The 24,403-nt window shown below is 39.2% G+C and overlaps 1 protein-coding gene across 1 annotated transcript; it reads right to left on the reverse strand.

Annotated features, from left to right (window-relative positions):
- Positions 1 to 18,881: 18,881 nt before the first annotated feature.
- Positions 18,882 to 23,312, reverse strand: LOC134791432 (DNA-binding protein D-ETS-6-like). The gene is made up of 3 exons (XM_063762494.1): positions 23,097 to 23,312; positions 19,462 to 19,604; positions 18,882 to 19,055 (listed from the first exon to the last, which is right to left on the reverse strand). Exons 1-3 carry the CDS (start codon positions 23,200 to 23,202, stop codon positions 18,882 to 18,884), a joined length of 423 nt encoding a protein of 140 aa, XP_063618564.1. The 5' UTR covers positions 23,203 to 23,312.
- Between the last annotated feature and the right edge of the window lie 1,091 nt (positions 23,313 to 24,403).

A 24,403-nucleotide genomic window follows, 5' to 3' on the forward strand; every position in this document is an offset into this window, starting at 1 on the left:
GCCGTTTCCGAGAGAAAATGCACGAGTATAAAATAAAGATAATTAAAAAAAATACAATTAGGAATTTTTAACCCTTTGAACGCCAAACGACGCATTCCATTTGCCGTGCCAGCGTGCCACGGGGGTTAAATTTAGTTTTGTGAATAAAAAATGCCAACCTAAAAGTGGGGTGTTTTTCAATAGATTTTCATCAAAAAATTCATATCTCCGGAAACATCGTCAGATTCTGACTCTAAAATGGCACAAACGTTATTGAAACTCCTTATGAATTTATGTCACCATGGCTTAACTCGATAGTGCAGAGTTACCACTGTTCCTTTATGAAAGAGTTTAAGACCCTAGTCTATTTCGTTAACATAAGTTCTTTTGTCCCGTAGGTACTGGGGGAAGACCCATTAGCAAGTCAATGGTGCTCTGACGACAAGCGGTTTCGTTTCGAGGGTGATATGATATTTTATTTAGGGGGCGGGATTCAAATTGTGATATTATGGGACTGACTGGTTGATAGGCAATGAATTACGTATCTTCCTGCAACTTAAACTTATTAACAAACTTTAGTGCAATTGCTAAGTTAGTATATAATATTATATCTGTACTATATACAAGGTGTTCAAAAATAGGTATATTTATTACATTGTTCGCTAAGATATATACATACAAAGACAACTACACACAGTTCCATTTATAGTTTTTTTTTTAAATACGAGAGTTATTTTATGATAAATTAACCTGGGTATTTTTTAATTCATGTACTTTTTACGTTATTAAGAAGTTAAAATTACAGAAGTACCGTTTGTGGCCATTGAGCCGTTTGTGGACATAATGCTTTAAAATTTCAAACGTAATATTATAAGTCATGAGGCTACATCTGGAAGGAGCGCCATCTATTGGGGAATAGAAGAACTAATGCAGCTTAAGTCAATAATGTTCATTCCGGTAACCAGATTCATATCAATAAACTTAATGCGAGTTATGCGAGAGCAAACAAAACTGCTCACCCCAGTGTCACGTAATCGAGTTTGTAAACAATATTTAATTTTAGTTAGTTCTGAGAACCCCACGTGGTCGTGGTTGGCGCCAACCGCTGCCAAAACTGGGTGTCCATTACTCACGAGATGAGTTCTAGCTTGAGTCAACGTTCCGGAACCTGACTCACACTTCCGAGAACAGAGTGTCACTTCCGCGATTGATCGGTGTGTACGGGAGCCCTTTGACTCCTCTGAGGTGAACTGTCATAGGTACACAAGACGTGCTTTGATAAGCTCTTTCGTATGGTCAAGGCGGTGCAGCTGCACTTGTTTGTATGTTCGTTGATTTGAATATCAGTACGTCTTTAAATAGTTCTAGACACACTTACTTATAAGTACCTGTATATTGATTTAGTTTTTCGACTTAGATATGACATTAGTAATATGAGTGTTTGTTTTGTTTTAGAGTTAGACATTTCTTATTTAACCAAAAACCGTTACCAATAATGAAATTAGTCAACCAAATTTTAAAGAAAACGGCGACCCCGTGACACAGGGCCCAATAATCTTGTTTTTTCGTGGCACGCTCCAAGTTCCGAGCATTCTTGGCAGCACCGTCGTATCCGCCAAAAAACGCAAAGAAAATGTCTTCCTACGTAAATTCTGTAGGACATTTAAACTACTAATTTGCTCGCATTCAAATAGAAATTCGGCCTTCATATTTCATCTGCCAAATTTCGAAGCGAGTGACCCCTGACACACGCGCTAATAACGTTTCGGCACGCTTCAAGTTCCGCGCATTCTTGGCACCACGTCCGGATCCGGTTATCCATTCGCCAACGTTTTTACTCGATGTGAGCTCTTGTCTAATATTACGTGACCTAGATATTCGTAATAACTATGCGTAATCGGAGATCAGAAATGCTGGTTGTAATGATATATGTTAGTCGGTCGAGATTTTCTGATGGCCCGGCGCCTGGCGTTTCTTAACCAACGCGCTTTATGACCGTGATTCACCTATTAGCCCGGTGATACTTTTTGGCAGATGCAATAAAATCTAAAGTATTGTTATTGAGGGTACGCGAGCGACACGATGCGATTCAAAGTCCAGGCATTTTATAACGTAATCGGAATTATTGAGTCGTGATTCTTCTTTCGTAAAGACGAATACTTATACCTATATCAAAGATCACATTGTACAACATTTTCTATATAGGTAAGTGGCCGATTCATAGTAGCCGATTTAATTTATGAAGTTTTTATTAATCAATATTTTTTTGATAATTCTTTTATTCCCCCTTTTATCGCTTGAGTTTTTGGTACCTGAGGGAGGGTTGCACAGAATTGTAACTTGCTAACATACGTTCCTAAGTAACTAAATAATCCGTAAGGAACGTATCTTGATTGTTTTCAATCTCCATGACCCTCGCCCTAAGCATGACCAGGGACAGAGGGCAATAATGAGCCGGTGATTCTGTTATAGATTACCTCTTACCCCGTTTTTGGGCCCTTTCCGACGTTTTTGCGTCCCATGGGAGATGGGGGTCAACATTTATTTACACTTAGGTATCTCTATTCCTTTATTACGAATTAATGCAATCCGTTATTACTTTTATATGATACCATTCTATGCTTCTTCTTCCGAATACCAAACCTTTAGCTCCTATCCCAACCGGCAAGTTTGTTCAAACCAATAGTTTGTAAACTTGCTTGTACGTAAATTTAATCAATCCAATATGTCAGCTTAGTCACGCGATAAAAACGGCTATAGCAGTCGGTATATGTAATATGTTGTGGCGTTAAAGGAATGTATTTTCTTTCTTTCATAAAAGCATCATCATTTACGCCGGGAGTGCACCGTTGATGAGGTCGCGCATAAGGAAAACGAGCTGCAAACAAGACGCGACGCACTATGCGATGCGCTCGCGCCGCCGAAGCAAAAAAAAAACAAGCGTATTCCCACAACTAATGAACCTGGCGGTTCCCATATCAGTACAGAAGGACTAATAGCAAGAATATAGGTAATAGGTACAGGATATATTTTCAACGATTAACCATACCTACTCAGCGAGGTGAATATGTAGATCAGGCTGAACTACTTTTACTGTGGACACTACTTACACTACCACTTTTTAAAAAGTAGGTTGGTATGTAGATATTGAAAATATTGATATGATACTGTAATTTTTTGCTGTTTTGGGGTTAGTCCCATACATAAAAGCTGTTAAAAGTAAGTATGACCCGCAAAATCAATTAACAGGCTATCTATGCCAAAACTTCGAAATAACAGCCTGCAGAAACAAAGATCACATTTGAACGCTTGTGTCTACGCTTTGCTCAGACGCTTTACCTTAAAGTGATCGGAATATACTTAATATATGACCTATACCTGAAGTGATCGCTACAAATGTCATATTCATATTCATAATACTTTATTGCGACCATGGTAATATAGATGTTACACAATATTATAAACAGTTTCACATGGGCCCTGTTAGGGCAAAGCAAGGATGTATGTATGTCACAGAACACCGCCTCTAGAAACCTAATATTGGCCATTTTGTTCCCGACGCAAATCACCAAACTGTGAGGTGCGGGAGGGGTGCTCACGGCGTTGCGATTGGTCGTTCCAAACACGGCGCGCTGACACGTGTAAGCGTAGGGATGGGACATGTTCATTACAGGTAGTGGGTACTGTTACCAGTGGTACCGAAATTTATTGTAGTAAAATTGTTACCAATTTAGTATACTTAGAGTAAACTTACTTAATAATTATATTGATTAATTTAATATTTCAATAAGTAATTTAACAATGTAACTGAAATTTTTACTTAACATATTAGGGCATTTCTGTTTAAAGTTTAGAATTTTTATATTATTTCCACTCAGAATCGCAATCTCTTTCGATACGAGAAAAAAGTGTCGCCAAAATCTCATACAATTATTTTCTTTTGTCCGTTTTATTAAGGTCATAGAAGGTTGTATTGAAAACATATTCAAATGGACCAATAACATATGCCTATTACAAATCAACTCAGAGTTCTCTCGCACTTCTTTGAAGTTCATCATCAGGTCCATCTCGTGACATGAGACCTAACTGCTCACCTAGAGGATTCTAAAAAACCCATACAACATATGTCTATCACATACCAACACCGGGTTCCCTCGCACTTCTTTGAAGTTCATCATCAGGTCCATCTCGTGACCTGAGACCTAACTGCTCACCTAGAGGATTCTAAAAAACCCATACAACAATGTCTATCACAAACCAACACCGAGATCCCTCGCACTTCTTTGGAGTTCATCATCAGGTCCATCTCGTGACATGAGACCTAACTGCTCACCTAGAAGATTCTAAAAAACCCATACAACATATGTCTATCACAAACCAACACCGAGTTCCCTCGCACTTCTTTGAAGTTCATCATCAGGTCCATCTCGTGACACGAGACCTAACTGCTCACCTAGAGGATTCTAAAAAACCCATACAACAATGTCTATCACAAACCAACACCGAGATCCCTCGCACTTCTTTGAAGTTCATCATCAGGTCCATCTCGTGACATGCGGCCTAACTGCTCCGCTGGCCTAGAGGATTCTAAAAAACTTACACAACATATTACCTATATATTATGTCTATTGTTCCAACAATACGGTATGACGAAGCACGAAGTTTCCGCAACTGAAAAACCATCATCGTCACATCACTAGTCGAAAGGGAAAGGGATAGCGCATTGCATTTTCAAGTTGACGAAAAGGGACGGACATACTTCGCCTCTGCTTACGACCAGTATAAAATGAACCCCGCGGACAAGAAACATTATTCAATGAAATAATGAATTTGACTTTCCTGTGGGATGTTATTCCATCTGTTTCGTAAGTAGATGTCTTAGATGACTTGCCACACCATTTACGCTGCAATATCCCATGATTTCCCAATGAATTCAATACTTTACGATTTATTTTCTTAGACTCGTGCACACTGCCAACAGGTCGTAACCTTGGGCGCAACTGATCGGAGCGGCGCGCGAACAATCTTATATTTGACCTATACACCATACGGGCGGTGACCGCGAGTCGTCCTATAAGCTCGGTCTATAGGGGTTGGTCTGTGATGTATGTACATGCTATATTTACACTAGATTATTATATAATTACACAAAATTCTAAAAAGTAAATTAAAAAATCGTAAAAATTGTAGTCATTCGAAATAAAAAAATAAAAATAAAATTCCGCAAAATTCATCACTTAAATATCAACAAATCAATTCCATCACTCTTTATAAATTTTAGACAAAAACAAAATAACAAAACAATGCAGACTAAGGTCAATTATTATATGTGATATCGAATTCATTAATATTATCTCTATAAAACTCGTCAACTGAGTAGTAACATTTCTGTATTAAAATTTTCATTATTATATTTTTGAATCTGGTATTGTTATTTTGTTTTAATATATTTGGGGGTATTTTATTATAAATTTGGGCACATCGGTAATATGGACTTTTTTTGAAAATAACAAGGTTCGCTTTTGGCAACGCTAACTGATACCCTGTCCTTGAATTATAATTATTACATATCTCTTTCTTTTGCACGAATAAATTATAATGTTTCCTAACGAACATGATTGCTTCCAAAATGTAGAGGGAAGGCAGTGTCAGGAGGTTATGCTTAATAAAGTGTGGCCTAGTTGTTTCTCTCCTTCGAATATTTACTAAAATTCGGACACATCTTTTCTGTAGAAGAAACAGATCGTGTGCATCAGTGCTCTCACCCCATAGGATAAGTCCATAACGTAGCCACGAGTAGGCATATGCGTAATATGCAGATAACGACGCTTCGAAATTTGTATTAGTTTTGAGTACATTAAGAGCGCTCTTACAAGAAAAGTCGAAATAATGCAAAATTGATGATACTAGTCGACGAAATTCAGGACTTTGCGCTCATTATTAGAAACAATGAGTACTTGTTCCAGTAAAAGCATCTTCTTATCTTTATAAATATCGTTGTAAATATTAGAAAAAGGAGTTATTAAATTAGTAATGATTTTTTTTCTGATGGTCGTTTCCGAAAAACCCCGTGAAGCACTGAATGGCGAGCTCTTATTTGGAAATGTTGAGAATTTTACTCTGCTAAACCTGGCTATTTTGTATTACTAATACCCTGTACTTTAGGCATATCAAACTATATTTTTCCTACATACCTTTGAGAAAGAGAAAATCAAAGTAAAACGAACTCGATTTTCTCTCCGAAACAAGTGTCAATTCCTACGAAAATCTACTTAATATCGAAGTCATTTTCATACTCAAGCAATCTGCAACGTTTGCTTATACTGTTGGTATACATTAGTGTTTATGAAATTCTACTATAATTTTTTGGCATTTTTTTGAAAACTACTCTATATTACCGATGACGCGCGCTGCGCCAGCTCAGTGCCGCGGCAGAGCTTGTAGAGGCAGGACGTGTGTCGGTCGGCTCCGCACATTTTCAACGGCGACGACGAGGTTTTTTATCATTGTGTGCGGCGGGCGCCGTGTAAAACGCTATACTGTGTGCGTGTAAACCGCAACGAGAGACTTTGATCCTAGCACCGTTTTTATAGTATTATAATTTATAATGGTACAGTTTAATAAACTACCGGACAGGATTAAAAATAGTTGAAACGACCTGACATTCTATATGTATTTATTTGACTCAAGATAGTACTCAGGGTCTGATGATGGAGCCGGAAGGTGGTCACCGGTACCAATCAACCATGCAACTAAACCACTTCGTGTTTAGGCTCGTTTTATTCATCTCAACAAGATCTTTGACACAAGATAGTACTCAGGGTCTGATGATGGAGCCGGAAGGTGGTCACCGGTACCAATCAACCATGCAACTAAACCACTTCGTGTTTGGGCTCGTTTGATTCGGCTCAACAAGATCTTTGACTTAAGATAGTACTCAGGGTCTGATGATGGAGCCGGAAGGTGGTCACCAGTACCAATCAACAATGCAACTAAACCACTTCGTGTTTAGGCTCGTTTTATTCGTCTCAACAAGATCTTTGACTTAAGATAGTACTCAGGGTCTGATGATGGAGCCGGAAGGTGGTCACCGGTACCAATCAACCATGCAACTAAACCACTTCGTGTTTGGGCTCGTTTGATTCGTCTCAACAAGATCTTTGGCACAAGATAATACTCAGGGTCTGATGATGGAGCCGGAAGGTGGTCACCGGTACCAATCAACCATGCAACTAAACCACTTCGTGTTTAGGCTCGTTTGATTCGTCTCAACAAGATCTTTGACACAAGATAGTACTCAGGGTCTGATGATGGAGCCGGCAGGTGGTCACCGGTACCAATCAACCATGCCACTAAACCACTTCGTCTTTAGGCTCGTTTTATTCGTTTCTATAAGATCTTTGACACAAGATAGTACTCAGGGTCTGATGTTGGAGCCGGAAGGTGGTCACCGGTACCAATCAACCATGCAACTAAACCACTTCGTGTTTAGGCTCGTTTGATTCGTCTCAACAAGACCTTGGACACAAGATAGTACTCAGGATCTGATGATGGAGCTGGAAGGTGGCCACGGGTACCAGTCTACCGTGTAACTGAACCACTTCGTGTTTGGGCTCGTTTGATTCGTCGCAACAAGATCTTTGACACAAGTTAGTACTCAGGGTCTGATGATGGAGCTGGACTGTGGCCACAGGTACCAGTCTACCATGTAACTGAACCACTTCGTGTTTGGGCTCGTTTGATTTGTCGCAACAAGATCTTTGACACAAGGTAGTACTGAGGGTCTGATGATGGATCCGGAAGGTGGTCACCGGTACCAATCAACCATGCAACTAAACCACTTCGTGTTTAGGCTCGTTTTATTCATCTCAACAAGATCTTTGACACAAGATAGTACTCAGGGTCTGATGATGGAGCCGGAAGGTGGTCACCGGTACCAATCAACCATGCAACTAAACCACTTCGTGTTTGGGCTCGTTTGATTCGGCTCAACAAGATCTTTGACTTAAGATAGTACTCAGGGTCTGATGATGGAGCCGGAAGGTGGTCACCAGTACCAATCAACAATGCAACTAAACCACTTCGTGTTTAGGCTCGTTTTATTCGTCTCAACAAGATCTTTGACTTAAGATAGTACTCAGGGTCTGATGATGGAGCCGGAAGGTGGTCACCGGTACCAATCAACCATGCAACTAAACCACTTCGTGTTTGGGCTCGTTTGATTCGTCTCAACAAGATCTTTGGCACAAGATAATACTCAGGGTCTGATGATGGAGCCGGAAGGTGGTCACCGGTACCAATCAACCATGCAACTAAACCACTTCGTGTTTAGGCTCGTTTGATTCGTCTCAACAAGATCTTTGACACAAGATAGTACTCAGGGTCTGATGATGGAGCCGGCAGGTGGTCACCGGTACCAATCAACCATGCCACTAAACCACTTCGTCTTTAGGCTCGTTTTATTCGTTTCTATAAGATCTTTGACACAAGATAGTACTCAGGGTCTGATGTTGGAGCCGGAAGGTGGTCACCGGTACCAATCAACCATGCAACTAAACCACTTCGTGTTTAGGCTCGTTTGATTCGTCTCAACAAGACCTTGGACACAAGATAGTACTCAGGATCTGATGATGGAGCTGGAAGGTGGCCACGGGTACCAGTCTACCGTGTAACTGAACCACTTCGTGTTTGGGCTCGTTTGATTCGTCGCAACAAGATCTTTGACACAAGTTAGTACTCAGGGTCTGATGATGGAGCTGGACTGTGGCCACAGGTACCAGTCTACCATGTAACTGAACCACTTCGTGTTTGGGCTCGTTTGATTTGTCGCAACAAGATCTTTGACACAAGGTAGTACTGAGGGTCTGATGATGGATCCGGAAGGTGGTCACCGGTACCAATCAACCATGCAACTAAACCACTTCGTGTTTGGCTTCGTTCGATTCGTCGCAACAAGATCTTTGACACAAGTTAGTACTCAGGGCCTGATGATGGAGCTGGACTGTGGCCACGGGTACCAGTCTACCATGTAACTGAACCACTTCGTGTTTGGGCTCGTTTGATTCGTCGCAATAAGATGTTTGACACAAGATACTACTCAGGGTCTGATGATGGAGCTGATGATGACAGACAGGTACCCGTCGCCACCTTCGCGCTCCATCATCAGACCCTGAGTACTACCTTGTGTCAAAGATCTTGTTGAGATGAATAAAACGTGCCTAAACACGAAATGGTTTAGTTGCATGGTTGATTGGTACCGGTGACCACCTTCCGGCTCCAACATCAGACCCTGAGTACTATCTTGTGTCAAAGATCTTGTTGAAACGAATAAAACGAGCCTAAACACGAAATGGTTTAGTTGCATGGTTGATTGGTACCGGTGACCACCTTCCAGCTCCATCATCAGACTCTGAGTATCACCTAGTGTCAAAGATCTTGTTGAAACGAATAAAACGAGCCTAAACACGAAATGGTTTAGTTGCATGGTTGATTGGTACCGGTGACCACCTTCCGGCTCCAACATCAGACCCTGAGTACTATCTTGTGTCAAAGATCTTGTTGAAACGAATAAAACGAGCCTAAACACGAAATGGTTTAGTTGCATGGTTGATTGGTACCGGTGACCACCTTCCAGCTCCATCATCAGACTCTGAGTATCACCTAGTGTCAAAGATCTTGTTGAGACGAATCAAACGATCCTAAACACGATGTGGTTTAGTTGCAGGGTTGATTGGTAATGGTACCTTCCAGCTCCATCATCAGACCCTGAGTACTGTCTTGTGTCAAAGATCTTGTTGAGACGAATCAAACGAGCCCAAACACGAAGTTGTTTAATTACATGATAGACTGGTACCCGTGGCCACCTTCAAGCTCCATCATCAGACCCTGTGTATCTTCAGTGTCAAAGATCTTGTTGAGACGAATCAAACGAGCCTAATCATGTTACTACATGGTTGATTGGTATCCGTGACCACCTTAATCATCATCAGATCCTCAGTACCAGTTCGTTTTTAAACCCTCGTTGATACAAACTTTACAACCTATAGGTACCAAATGCAATGACGAAACATGTAAATAAGCGAGTAGGTACCTATAATTTCTTTCGAGTAATATACCTTCATAAGTACAAGTATGGGGCTATTCATAAATTACGTCGTTTCAAATGGGAGGAGTGGGGGGGTCTGGACATCGGATGATGGTAACATGACGTAGGAGGAAACAGATTCATCCGAAGCTTGATTTTTGGATGATTTGAGGGGTGGGGGGGGGGGGTCAAAAATCGTCAAAAATAGATGACGTAATTTATGAACAGCCCCTATGTACATTTGCACTGCATTTAGTATTTTCGTACTTACCAAATAACAGTTTTAGAACTTTAAAAGTTAAGTACAGTTAGTGTTGTTATGGTTGATTTCAATATGCTTCGCGAAGGATCAAGAATGTTTAATCCATCATTGTAGTGCGAGTGTGGTAGAAGGGATCGGCGTACTGAGCTCGCACGGCCTGCCGCAGCGCGTAAAATACCTAAACTCGCTCAACGCCGAAATGTAATAGCGCTCTTAAGTGCATATATGAATGTAGATAGCTTATTCTTTATATTTTGTACATGTGGTTTCCAATCCATTCCACTATTGACGGTTATGCCCAGAAGTTTGAACTGGTCAACTTGTTCAATAGTCTGGTTATTTAGTTTGAAGTTTATTTCTAGTTCTTTTTTTTGATATGGTTTAAACTGAACGATCTTAGTTTTGCTTAGGTTGATATCTAATTTATGATCTTGTAGCCATTCAAAAATTGTGTTAGCGTAATTTCCTAATGTCCGTTTCCTAATTCCGTAATGTCCTAGGTAAGCTTGAAGATCGAATCGTTTAAGACCTTCTATGACCACTACCATGAAACAAAAATAGCTGACCATGATGTACTCGTATTGCCATAGCATTAAGGTCTATCAATTGTCACAATATGTGTCTTTTGTAGAGTAGCGGGCAGTGACCAGACCAGCGCGTGAGCAAGGTCGCAGTTTTATAATAAAAGCCAAAAGGGCACATGTCACTTAAATTCTTCAGTAAATTGTATTGTTTTTTAGTTAAGTTGGTGATGGGCAGCCTATGCATCGGGCGAATTGCATTCCTAACTCTTCCCAATAAAAAGAGGTCACGCATTTTTGCATTAATTTTTTGGAAGCAACGGGTCCTGGGCTCCAGGGAATGTAATATAAAAGAATACATTTCTCTTATATTTCTGATAACCGAATACCGAATGTATACCGTATAGGTTTCACATAAAGAAACTTACCTATTGTCAGTGCTAGAATACCAATATTTTACCAAATCTCAATAAAGTCATACGAAAGTAGTAGGTGTCACATGGAATAATTATTTACGATACAAATGCGGAAAAGAGGAAATTCGAAACGAGTGGCGATAAATTCGACACGAGTTGCGAATTACCTATTCGCACGTGTATCGTACAACGTTTTACAGTAGATATGGCCCTTTAAACTTTTGACATACGCACGGAAAGTGCTCTTTGCCGCACTAGTGCGGGAAAGTAGGACCATATGTACTGTAAATAACTTTTCCAAATCAAATTTCAAGAATTCGTCATTAATTGCACAAGTTAACCCGAGAAGTTTCAGATGAGTCACGTGTCTCTGAAGATCAGAATCGGAAGTGATTACTTCCGTAATTTTCGTAGAACGGAACGTCATGCCTGCAAGTGCGCTCCGCTGACGCATCGAGGGAAACCCCATGCGTAGTGGCAGCTTCCGACGGCAGGTTTGATCTTAAGCTCTTATAAACTAGTGGCTCTGTGAGCTGTAGACCTCGCGAGCAGAGCTTGAAATAACATGGTGCTAAGAGCTTTAAATACACCGTGTTTTTTTTGATTTCCGTTAATTTCAAGGGTGCATTCCTGAGCTTAAATCAAGTAACTTTCTCAAAGACACCGATGTTCTAATTAAGTCCATTTCGGAGATAATCCATAATTTATTTTTTTACTATAAGGCCTCTACAAGCGTGTACACTTGCCTTAGGGCCGGCTTACATATTGATTAGTGTTTAGAATGAGTTCATACATTTGCTACTAAACTTAAGTACAATCTCGGTCGATTGATGTACGAAATGACATTGATATGTCACAGATTTCAATTGTTTGGTTGAGTTAAATGTAATGCCCGTGTTACAACAACGCTATATGCTACATTTAATTACTTTTTAAACAAAAAAAAACAAAAAAGAAAACAAAAAAAAATTTTTTTTTTTTAAATTAACTATGCCATTTAGTTCTTATAAACGTACTTAACTATACCCCGAAGTTAACGGAATTCAATAAAAACACGGTGTATAGTAAATTAAAGAAAAACAATACGAAATTTATGTGTAAAAAAATACAAAAAGTTATAATATCCCAGCATACAATTACTGGGGATCGAACCCAGACCCTCTGTGCAAACAGAAAAAGCGAACGTTTACAAACTGAGCCAAATAGTTCTTAGATGGGTTGACGAAATTTAGCTACTCCTTCTCAAATTAAAATTAGTTAAAATTAAATATCTAAATACCGCCTAAACCAGCGATAATTTTTTTCTGCATTTTTTGCTATTAACTCTGTAAACATGTTTCAAAAAGAAAAAAGTCTTATGATATCGATACGACTATTTGTTTAGGCGCCAGGTATCACGACTCCGCCATTTTTAAAAATTTCCAAAAACCGGATTGACAAAAAAAATTTATTTAGTCATAAAATTCGGTCACAAAATTTCACGAGAATCGGTTAAGAATTGCGACCTGTAGAGGAGAACATCCGGACATACGAAAGCAAAATGCCCGAGTCAAAACGTAGACCTTCGCTTCGCTTCGGTCAATTAGGGATTGGAAAGAATTTAAAACAATGTATCACTGCGATCTGTCAACCGATGGGGACGAAAGTATTCAGTTAGTTTGAGAGGTGGGTACCTACTTATACTTATGTAGTTATGTATTGTTGATTCATTCTAAATATAGATACCCATATGCGTCTGATAACTCTGATTAGCAGTATATATTATAAATTGCAGCGTTTGTAAATCTAGTTGAGTTGCCATATAATGTACCTACATAACCCAAGTAGCATTGCAAGCTGTATATAAGCTGTATTAAAGTTTATTTGTATACTATAAGCTGTACAGTTAGGCTGTACAAAGGCTGTATAAGCGCTTATACAGCCCTTATAAGTAAAAAAAGGGCCCAAATTATACAGCCTTTGGCGTTATTAGAGCTGTAGAGTAGCTGTATAAGCAATACAGAAGCTGCATAATAGCTGCATTACAGCTATATTTCGGTGTAACAGGAAACCTTAACACTACAGATAATCTCTTATAAGTACGATATAAGAATATAAGTTTTAAATGAGTTATAAGAAATAATTACAAGAGAATAATAATCATTTAAGAAACTAAAATGTCTTAATCTTGTTCTTTCGTAATATAGTAATGGCGACAATAAAGTGTTATAGTGGATGGTAAAAGTAAAAGTAAATATTATACAGGACTTGAATGGAATTTTACATTATTGGTAAGTGCGGATTATTATTTATTGTGAACCTGTGTATCTTTTCTGGCAAAATATTTACGCGCCTGCAAAATAACAAAGAGAAACCATAAGGAAATATTAAAAATCGGTAAAGTTACTGTTTGTTTTTAAGGTTAGAGTATCAAAAATATTTATAAATATTAATTCTAAGGCTAAACAATTTATTTTAGCTGGTAATCATAACACGGCGTTAGTCTGCTAAATATTTGCAAGTATTTCTTTAATTATATTTACAAATACGTTTTTTTTTTATTGTAAAATGGCGACAATTTTTAAACAGCCTACAGGATAGTTGGAGAGCATTATAATCTTAGTAGCTGTGCTGTGTAATAAATGGAGTGTCTTTTACAGCTTTTGTAATTAAAACAGCTTTATAATAGAATATTTGTATTCGTTTGGCTGTATTTCGGTTCTCCGTACATAAGTTATAATTCTCTTTAGAGATCCGTATAACAAATAAAAAACCTGTACTGTAACTGTCATTCATTAAAAACATTCGTAAAAACTAAAAAACTAAAACTAGTGCCTACGTCAAATCATGGGATTAGTTGTCAAGCGGACCCCAGGCTCTCATGAGCCGTGGCGAAATGCCGGGATAACGCGAGGAAGAAGAAGACTGTAACTGTCACATATTCCTTTAGTTTTATAATACACTTATTTTCAGAAATCATTACACTACTATACTTATACGAGTGTAAAATTACGCCGAAAGATTGTTATAAGCGACTCTATCAGTAATACAGAAAAAAGCTGTACTATAGCTGCCATTTATTCATTTGGTTTTATAATACCCTTACAGACAGAAGTTATACAACTACTATTCTTATAGGAGAGTAAGATTACGCCATAAGAAATAGCTTTAAAACGGAGTTGACAGATACATTTGCACAGCTACAAGTGCCAAGTGATACTACAATACAGCCTGTATACAGCTTTTACGATAAAATTAGCTTGTAGTGTTTCACAACACTTAATGTTTTAAAACGGAGTTGACAGATACTTTTGTACAGCTAAAAGTGCCAAGTGATACTACAATACAGCCTGTATACAGCTTTTACGATAGAATTAGCTTGTAGTCTCTCACAACACTTTTAGTTTTATAGTAGATTGTTTATATTCTGATAAAGCACCCCATGCTTCCGCAGAATCCTTTATAATGATTTTATACAGCTTGAGCTGTATAATGTCTGTAAAGTACCTTTTATACAGCTTAAATCTTTTCTGACACTCTTATACGTCCCTTAAATCACTCTAAGTTCTTAATTGGCTGCTATATTGATGTTGCCGACACTTCCATGCTACTTGGGAAAGGCTTTATATTAAAATACATATCTTTCTTTTGGCTTAATTAGTAATTAAATTACAGTTTTCCTACCTATTGCATAATTAAGTCACTGCACATTTACAGTTAAATCTTATATTTGTGTTAAAAGTGCTTTATTTAACAAGGAACAAGTATCAAATTAAATAATTAGTTAAAACATTACGTAATAAAAATTACTACATAAATTAAATTAATAATAATTGATTATTCTGTAAAATAACTAAATTATATTTGTTTTTTTAAACTAATGTACCTATAATATATGACATTTTGTTCCTTGATTTACGCGGCAAAATGCCAAAATTGTAGGAATTTGACGGTGTATTATTTTATAATATGTACTTACCTAAGCAATCTACGTTTGTACGGTGAGATTTTTAGCCACAGGCGAGGTAACACAACGTTATGAATCACGAACAAAATGGACTTTCATTCAAATTTTGTAATAGTTTTTAGCGAAGTATGGTCGAGGCCTCCAGCTATTACCGTTAATCCCATCGGCAATCAAAGGCGAGCATTCGCCTCACAAGCACCAGTATACAGAGATCTCCGATTACGCACAGTTGTTACAGATCTCCTAGTTACGCTGTGTACGCGCTATGAGAACTGTCAGCGCCGGCGCACATGCGCGTAATTACGCTCGTAGTGGTTCCACGAAGCCTGACTCATGAATGGACGGGATGAATGGTGACTCACGGCCATTCATGAGAGCGGCGCCGCGGTCCCTGCCGCTCGCCGGTAGATGGCGCTTTCGTGAGGAAGGCGATGCGTATCTTCAACCGTTTGCCGCGTTCTTTTACGGACTGGAGGAACAACGGCTGCCAACATTTTTAACCGACTTCAATATTTCAAAAAAGGAGGAGGTTCTCAATTCGGTTGTATGTTCTTAGGGTTCCTTATTTTGATATTTAAACCTACTTTACAGATTTTTTTTTATTAGTAAGTACCTATTATGTAAGTATAGCAAAAGTAACAATGTAATAAATTGTTTAGGTATGTTGTACATATTTTTTCTGGTCTAGAGATTGATTCAGGTCACAAATCACAATACCTATGATAATATTGATAATGTTGACAGTAGTTTTCAAATGGGTTGATCTACTTATTTAAACTACTAAAGTCACATAACTAATACATTGTATAATAACAAAACACAGGGGCGTATTTACCCTAGGGCCAAGGGGGCCATGGCCCGGGGCGGCAGGCCGCGGGGGGGCGGCGAAGCCGCCCCCTCGCGGCTTTTTCTGGGCGCCTTTTATAATCAAACTTAGCTATATTTTTTATTATATTTTAATTGACATTTAAATTAATAAACAAACGAACGCTTCAACAATAAACGCTTCAATATCTACCAACAAGTACCTAAATTAAGCAACATTTTCGTTCAAGAAGTATAAGTACGGCGCAGTGCCGGATTTACCACTAGGCTGAGTAGGCTGAAGCCTAGTGCGGCAGATTTTAGGGGGCGGCAAATTTGGGTCACAAAATTTTTTTATTTGCTGTTCAGATAGGGTAGACCAGAATTTTGTCGCACCCCTATTTATTTGTAAAATTTAAATAACAAGCATTATTTGTCGATTTTGCCGCCCTCTGTCATGTCAAGACCCTTTATATTGAGACAGACAGACGGCCGGACGGACAACAAAGTGATCCTATATGGGTTCCGTATTTTTCTTTTTGAAGTAAGGAACCCTAAAAATTTTCCTACTATTTTCTCGAAAAAATTTCGCGCTCGCTACGCTCGCGTTTTCACTTACGTACCTACATTATTTGTGACCCATCTGACTACATTGGGCGGTTCTTGTGTCTTCGTGGTATTGAATCTCACTAAATTGTTCCGATCCAATGCCGAAACCAGTATAGATAGAGTGCTCTCGATATCAGATACAAATACAATACTTTTCATGTCTTTCCAGCACCACAGAATGAGGGATAATGGCACGGCCTGTGTAATACGCATCCCTACTACTGTCGTCTGCATAGCAATGATTATCATTGATATGCAGCAATGACAGCACAGAACCTAGTGCAACGCCAGCGATAATGTCCACACAATCGGAGCAGCTTCCGGCTCATATGCGTCTACCGGAAAAAAAGCTAGCGATCCATTTGTATAACATAGTCCCTCGAGCAGACTCGATGCCAGACCCGACCGAACTCCTTAGCTATATCCAGCCTGACTGCCAATGCCTCACCTTGATTCTCAATGGCCAAAATCCAGCAGTACCCACCGGTCACCGATCAGATCAGGCAAATATAACGAGGTCGCATCTTCATTGAGTCACAAAAACGGCCCATATAAATCTGTATCTAGAATAGTGACATTAGTGACGTCACCTTTCTGCACTCAAAAGAATAAAAAATTATCTACGTACGACTATCAGCGAAGAGCGCGGGAATAGCTTAGCTCTTCTTAATATAGAAGCTGAGCTGACAAACGTTTTAAATTACGACAGCGTCATTGATGATTTTGTCAACCAATTTGTACATAGGAAAACAATGTAAATGCCTATGTGAGTAAATGGTAAATGTTTAGTTTTTATTAATTTCACACCTCAAAGGCAATTGTTGCAGGTTTTTTTTCTTAAATAAAATACTTTATCGTCACTGATGAAGGGGGGCGGCAAATCAAAATGGCCCGGGGCGCCAAATTTGTAAATACGCCTCTGACAAAACATATATTGAAAGAAATAAATACTGAATATACATATATACTGAATAGTGTTGGCCGTGATGTTTTGATATTTAGGTAGGTACCTAATGTACCACTTTTCGGTGAGGAAACCGGACTAATCCCAATGTTCAAATTTCAACCCAGAGGGAAAACTAGGCCTTAAAGGCCCTAGAGGGGAACTGGGTTGAAAGATCAGAGATGGCGGTCGCTTTCGTAAAAAGTAGGGCTACGCTAATCTTGGGATTAGCTACCATGCGGAACCCAAGCTCCCATGAGCCGTGGCAAAAAGCCGAGACAACGCGAAAATGATAATAGTGTCGCTGTCAGTAGGTAGGTCCCGATTAATAGAAGGTCAACAATTAAATTACCTACCTTAAGAGCTTACGATTTGACCTACCGGTCCGGTAACACCCAGTGGAACTCATACATAAGGTATAAGTTCCACTTATTATTTAAAAATATGAAACAAACTTATAAGAAATGATAGCTATGTGTAAAAAGATACCTAACTATGGTGTGTAATTAAGTAAGACAACTATCAGTCGGTTATCTTAGATTACACTTGTTAAATTAACCATCATTTGTAATCCGCTATTAAGTCGTGATTACAGGATCTTTAATATCTATACGAGTATTTAGAGTATAAATATAGTCTTATCTGTACAGTCATACCCAGTATTAGTCATACATTTGCCAAATCTAATCAAGTAATCAGTCAATCCCATCACACTTCATCTTGGAGTTTATTTGATTGTAATATTTGTTATGTAAATATTTATGACACACAATTTTAGAATAATGAGATTTATCTTTGGCAAGTTTAAGAAAAGCACAAATAATAAATAAAGCTGCTTTTTCGTCGGCTGAACTGTTTTAGATTCAATTTGGCACATACATAGATATAACCCTAAAAGTAAATATATTACTTACCTACATATTATAGGACAATTTTACAAAAATCGACCTAGTCCCACAGTAAGCTTAATAAAGCTTAGTTGCGAGTACTAAAATGACGATACGAATATAAACAACACATTATATAGTTATATATTTATAACGTATTTATAACCCAGGTCAGGAAATAATTGTGATAAACACACAATACCCAAATACCCTTACCAGGATTCATACCCGGGACCTCCTGTTTCGTAGGCAGGTTCACGGCCGTCAACAGGACATATTACTCGTACAATTAAGTAAAGTGCTGTTTGTCCCGTGTTGAAAGGTCCCGTATGGTCGGGCAAAGCCGACAGCGGCGGCAGCCGCGTGGACTACTCGTTGCTTGCACATGACTAGGGTGCATATTGTAAGGTATGGCGCCGATACTGGGCGCCTAGTGTTCGGGCAGGGGCACACATTTAGGGCACTTACTGTAGGGTATGGCGACGGTGCTGGGCGCTTGGTGGTCGGGCAGGGGCGGCGGCGGCGGCAGGCCGGCGGCCGCGCAGCGTGCGTGCTGAAGATGCGCGCGCAGCAGCCGCGCGGACTGCTCGTTGCCGGAGCACACCTGCAAGCATACATAAACACAAATTAGTAATAAATAAACACAAAAATATGAGTGGAATTAATACCAACCAAGGTTTTATTAAAGCATCAAGATACAAAATATGTGTCAATGTTTTATCATTTGCCTGATTTAATGTATGTACTTAGTTCTTCAAGTTAGGTATACCATTAAAGTCACCGTTATGCCATTAAAGGGACAGTCTTGTGGACGCTGCTGATCGGTAAGCTTGTGCAAGCGGCGCTGCACTGGAGTCAGGGAGTAGGCAAATGCTTGCGCATACTTAAGCTAAAAGCGCGCGACGCCAATGCACCCAGCACTGCATGTCACGATCGTCCCCTTTTTATCGGATCCGTGTATGTCTACATTGGTCAAGAGAGAGGTAGAAGGAGTGAGAGAGAGATCTAACCTGCAGCCATTGCTGGTCGGTGAGCTCAAGCAGCGCTGCGCCTGAGTCCGGCAGTAGATGCGCTCGCGGGGCGCTTACACTGAAAGCGCGCGACGCCCATCGAACCCAGCGTCGCACGTCGCGTCCATCCCATTTTTCCGGATCTGTAATATAAACACACACTGATACACTACTACACATAATAACTGAAATAGATGTCATATTTGAGTACATGAAAAAAAGTGAGCAAGACGCCCAGTGCATTAGCATTTCGAGCACTTAGTACCTACGTTTACCTTATCTATTTGCCAGGACAATTTGTTGCAGATAGATAAGTATTTCTTATAAGCACCAAACTCTGGTGCATATTTTATAAAATACGTAAATGTTCCCGCCACCAGACCAGACATTATCAGCAGATATGCTGGATAGCCAGCAGGTAACCTAACATTGGCCTGGCTGTAAATAGAGGCATAAAAACATTAGTACTGTAGAAGGTTGAGTACCATCGGCACCATCGCTCACACTGTTAATTGTATATCAGTATCATCGGTGGACCTTATGCGTTTTGTAACAATTCGATTTGAAGTCTATAACACTTAGGTATACTTCGTTATTTTTAGCATTACAAGAAGCGTACCTAAACAATCTTGACTTTTCTTTTTATTGAAAACACTTGAAAAATAATTGAAGATGATGATTACAGCAAATATGTAACAATTTGTAGCATATATCATCATTTACATTATTTTGGTGTCATAATTAAGCAATATTTAGTATTTTTTTAAAGTGTTTTTCAGTAACAAAGACACGTCAAGATTGTGTACTTATCCTTATTCTAATGCAAAAAACCGGACAAGTGCGAGTCGGACTCGCCCACCGAGGGTTCCGTACTTTTTAGTAGGTATTTGTTGTTATAGCGGCAACAGAAATCTGTGAAAATTTCAACTGTCTAGCTATCACGGTTCGTGAGATACAGCCTGGTCACAGACGGACGGACGGACATCGGAGTCTTAGTAATAGGGTCCCGTTTTACCCTTTGGGTACGGAACCCTAAAAACGAAGTAAGATTATGATTGTAGGTATTACATGAATCTATTTATATTATTTTATAGGTGTTTACTCCCTCATTATAGTGTCCCTCATTTTATATGTGTTTATATAGTCCCTCATTAGTGTAGATGTCGTAGGCCGATCGTACGATCAGGCAGATCGTAATCTTCCTGTGTAATGTTTTGACGATAGTCACATCAAACCAATATATAGGTAGGATAGGTTCGTTAGGTTGCTTCAGATGCCCGAAGGGCAAACTGCCCAGAAATAGGAGCCCCGGTCGACTCAGGGAACGAGTCAAAGATTTTCACGTTTCACAATATGCCTAGGAATTTCACGATATGCCTGATCTTACGATCGGCCGCCGACATAGACACTACGGGTTTGGTTTGTTATGGTGAGATTGGTGAGCTGCGCTGAGCGTTAGGCCTAAATGCGCCGGCGTCGTTTGGGTTCTTATTTCAGCAAATATGATATTATTAGTTTTGAATCTCAATATATTTAACATTGTAATCTAATTTAGATACTTTTAATAAATTTTGAAGTACTAGTTTAATTAATAATACCAAATCGAGTAATAAATATTTATCTACATAGTGAAAAGCCAGAAAATGCAGGGCGGGTTTAATGTTGAATGTTGGACGCTATGTTGAATGTTAAATTATGCATTTCATGTAAATAGGTAATTGTTTTTTTATCTTCTTGTATACGCTAAATATTTTACTACTTAATACGTAAGCTATTGCAAAACCCAAAGATCAGCTATAATGTTCGATCTTTGATATAGTTGGGCAAGCAAATTTTGTCAGTAGAAAAAGGCGGCAAATTTAATTGTAGGCGCGAAGGGTTATCGTCCCATAGAAAATTTGAATTTCGCGCCTTTTTCTACTGACAAGATTTGCGACCAAGTATAGATATACCTACCTAAACTAGTGGCTCTGTGAGCTGTAGACCTCGCGAGCAGAGCTTGAAATAACATGGTGCTAAGAGCTTTAAATACACCGTGTTTTTTTTGATTTCCGTTAATTTCAAGGGTGCATTCCTGAGCTTAAATCAAGTAACTTTCTCAAAGACACCGATGTTCTAATTAAGTCCATTTCGGAGATAATCCATAATTTATTTTTTTACTATAAGGCCTCTACAAGCGTGTACACTTGCCTTAGGGCCGGCTTACATATTGATTAGTGTTTAGAATGAGTTCATACATTTGCTACTAAACTTAAGTACAATCTCGGTCGATTGATGTACGAAATGACATTGATATGTCACAGATTTCAATTGTTTGGTTGAGTTAAATGTAATGCCCGTGTTACAACAACGCTATATGCTACATTTAATTACTTTTTAAACAAAAAAAAACAAAAAAGAAAACAAAAAAAAATTTTTTTTTTGAAAATTAATTATGCCATTTAGTTCTTATAAACGTACTTAACTATACCCCGAAGTTAACGGAATTCAATAAAAACACGGTGTATAGTAAATTAAAGAAAAACAATACGAAATTTATGTGTAAAAAAATACAAAAAGTTATAATATCCCAGCATACAATTACTGGGGATCGAACCCAGACCCTCTGTGCAAACAGAAAAAGCGAACGTTTACAAACTGAGCCAAATAGTTCTTAGATGGGTTGACGAAATTTAGCTACTCCTTCTCAAATTAAAATTAGTTAAAATTAAATATCTAAATACCGCCTAAACCAGCGATAATTTTTTTCTGCATTTTTTGCTATTAACTCTGTAAACATGTTTCAAAAAGAAAAAAGTCTTATGATATCGATACGACTATTTGTTTAGGCGCCAGGTATCACGACTCCGCCATTTTTAAAAATTTCCAAAAACCGGATTGACAAAAAAATTTTATTTAGTCATAAAATTCGGTCACAAAATTTCACGAGAATCGGTTAAGAATTGCGACCTGTAGAGGAGAACATCCGGACATACGAAAGCAAAATGCCCGAGTCAAAACGTAGACCTTCGCTTCGCTTCGGTCAATTAATTCATTGGTTATTTTGAAGTTAATACTAAGGACAGAATAACTTGTCACCTAATTCATGTAATTATGAGTACCTAATCTTAATCTATCGCAATTATTAATTTCATTGATTAAATTTGACCTAGCTACTATCTTCCGCCGGTCCATCGCAAAATGATTCATCCATCAATAGGTACATTAATTCATCTCAAGATCATTGTTTGTCATCAAAAACCTTCACCGTGCTTTACTTACTGAACACATACCTACACAATCCGAGTTTCATTAATGCACTAAAACACTGGTCAAATCCATCATCACACATCACTAAATCCTTAATAGAATACATCAGATGCCTTCACCACAGCTGTTTTATGTTGTTGAATAAAGCAATCATGAATCCTTAATGGATAAACTTTCATCACAAATCTGATTGACTCTTAAAGAGTTGCCGAATGCTTCAGTTCAGATGAACCCACCACCACTGCTCCCCTACTGGGCACAAGTCTCGCTTATAAACGAGAGGGAGTACAAAATCTACCGAACACCACTAAGATCTTATTGGAGCACCATTCGCCAATCTCATCACGTATGGTCAATTTTCGAAAGGGTTGAAGAGCGCGTCATACCAGTAGGCACCAGCACCTCGTCGTCGTCATTCGCCGGCGAGGAGGGGTGCTCAGGGGTAGCGGGCAGCGAGGGCGCCTGCCCAGGCGCAGGGGGCGCGGGCTCCATGCAGGCATCGCGGGGCGCCAGGGTGCTGTCGCCGCGGATGGTAGCCGAGGACTAGACGCGCGCCCGCTACGCGCCGCTTTATGTATAGCACACGTATAGCGTAACGTTGACGCGTCATCGTCGTGACGTACGCGCACGCTGGTGCATTCGCGATACGGTTAAATTGTAAGCCAAAATGGTGACTAATAGGTACATACATAGTACATGAGATAAGATCTCAAACATTAGTTAAATTGCAAATACGGACGATCATGTTGAGTACGATTTCCGCCGTAATACTTACGCGTTTTACACGGGCCTCCGCAACTTGTTTTCATACATTTTATCACGGTTAATACACTTTCCGCTTAAGAGCGCTATTACATTTCGGCGTTGAGCGAGTTTAGGTATTTTACGCGCTGCGGCAGGCCGTGCGAGCTCAGTATGCCGATCCCTTCTACCACACTCGCACTACAATGATGGATTAAACATTCTTGATCCTTCGCGAAGCATATTGAAATCAACCATAACAACACTAACTGTACTTAACTTTTAAAGTTCTAAAACTGTTATTTGGTAAGTACGAAAATACTAAATGCAGTGCAAATGTACATAGGGGCTGTTCATAAATTACGTCATCTATTTTTGACGATTTTTGACCTTCCCCACCCCTCAAATCATCCAAAAAACAAGCTTCGGATGAATCTGTTTCCTCCTACGTCATGTTACCATCATCCGATGTCCAGACCCCCCCCCCCCCACTCCTCCCATTTGAAACGACGTAATTTATGAATAGCCCCACACTCGTACTTATGAAGGTATATTACTCGAAAGAAATTATAGGTACCTACTCGCTTATTTACATGTTTCGTCATTGCATTTGGTACCTATAGGTTGTAAAGTTTGTATCAACGAGGGTTTAAAAACGAACTGGTACTGAGGATCTGATGATGATTAAGGTGGTCACGGATACCAATCAACCATGTAGTAACATGATTAGGCTCGTTTGATTCGTCTCAACAAGATCTTTGACACTGGGTGATACTCAGAGTCTGATGATGGAGCTGGAAGGTGGTCACCGGTACCAATCAACCATGCAACTAAACCACTTCGTGTTTAGGCTCGTTTTATTCGTTTCGACAAGATCTTTGACACAAGATAGTACTCAGGGTCTGATGATGGAGCTGGACTGTGGCCACGGGTACCAGTCTACCATGTAACT

Source organism: Cydia splendana, chromosome 1, assembly GCF_910591565.1.
Source record: "Cydia splendana chromosome 1, ilCydSple1.2, whole genome shotgun sequence".
Classification (NCBI taxonomy): domain Eukaryota; kingdom Metazoa; phylum Arthropoda; class Insecta; order Lepidoptera; family Tortricidae; genus Cydia; species Cydia splendana.

Coding starts and splice junctions, on each gene's coding strand:
- LOC134791432 (XM_063762494.1), bottom strand. CDS start 23,202: ATGGAGCCCGCGCCCCCTGCGCCTGGGCAGGCGCCCTCGCTGCCCGCT. Junction 19,605..23,096: donor CGAGGTGCTGGTGCCTACTG/GTATGACGCGCT, acceptor TTTATATTACAG/ATCCGGAAAAATGGGATGGA. Junction 19,056..19,461: donor CCGACCAGCAATGGCTGCAG/GTTAGATCTCTC, acceptor GTATGCTTGCAG/GTGTGCTCCGGCAACGAGCA.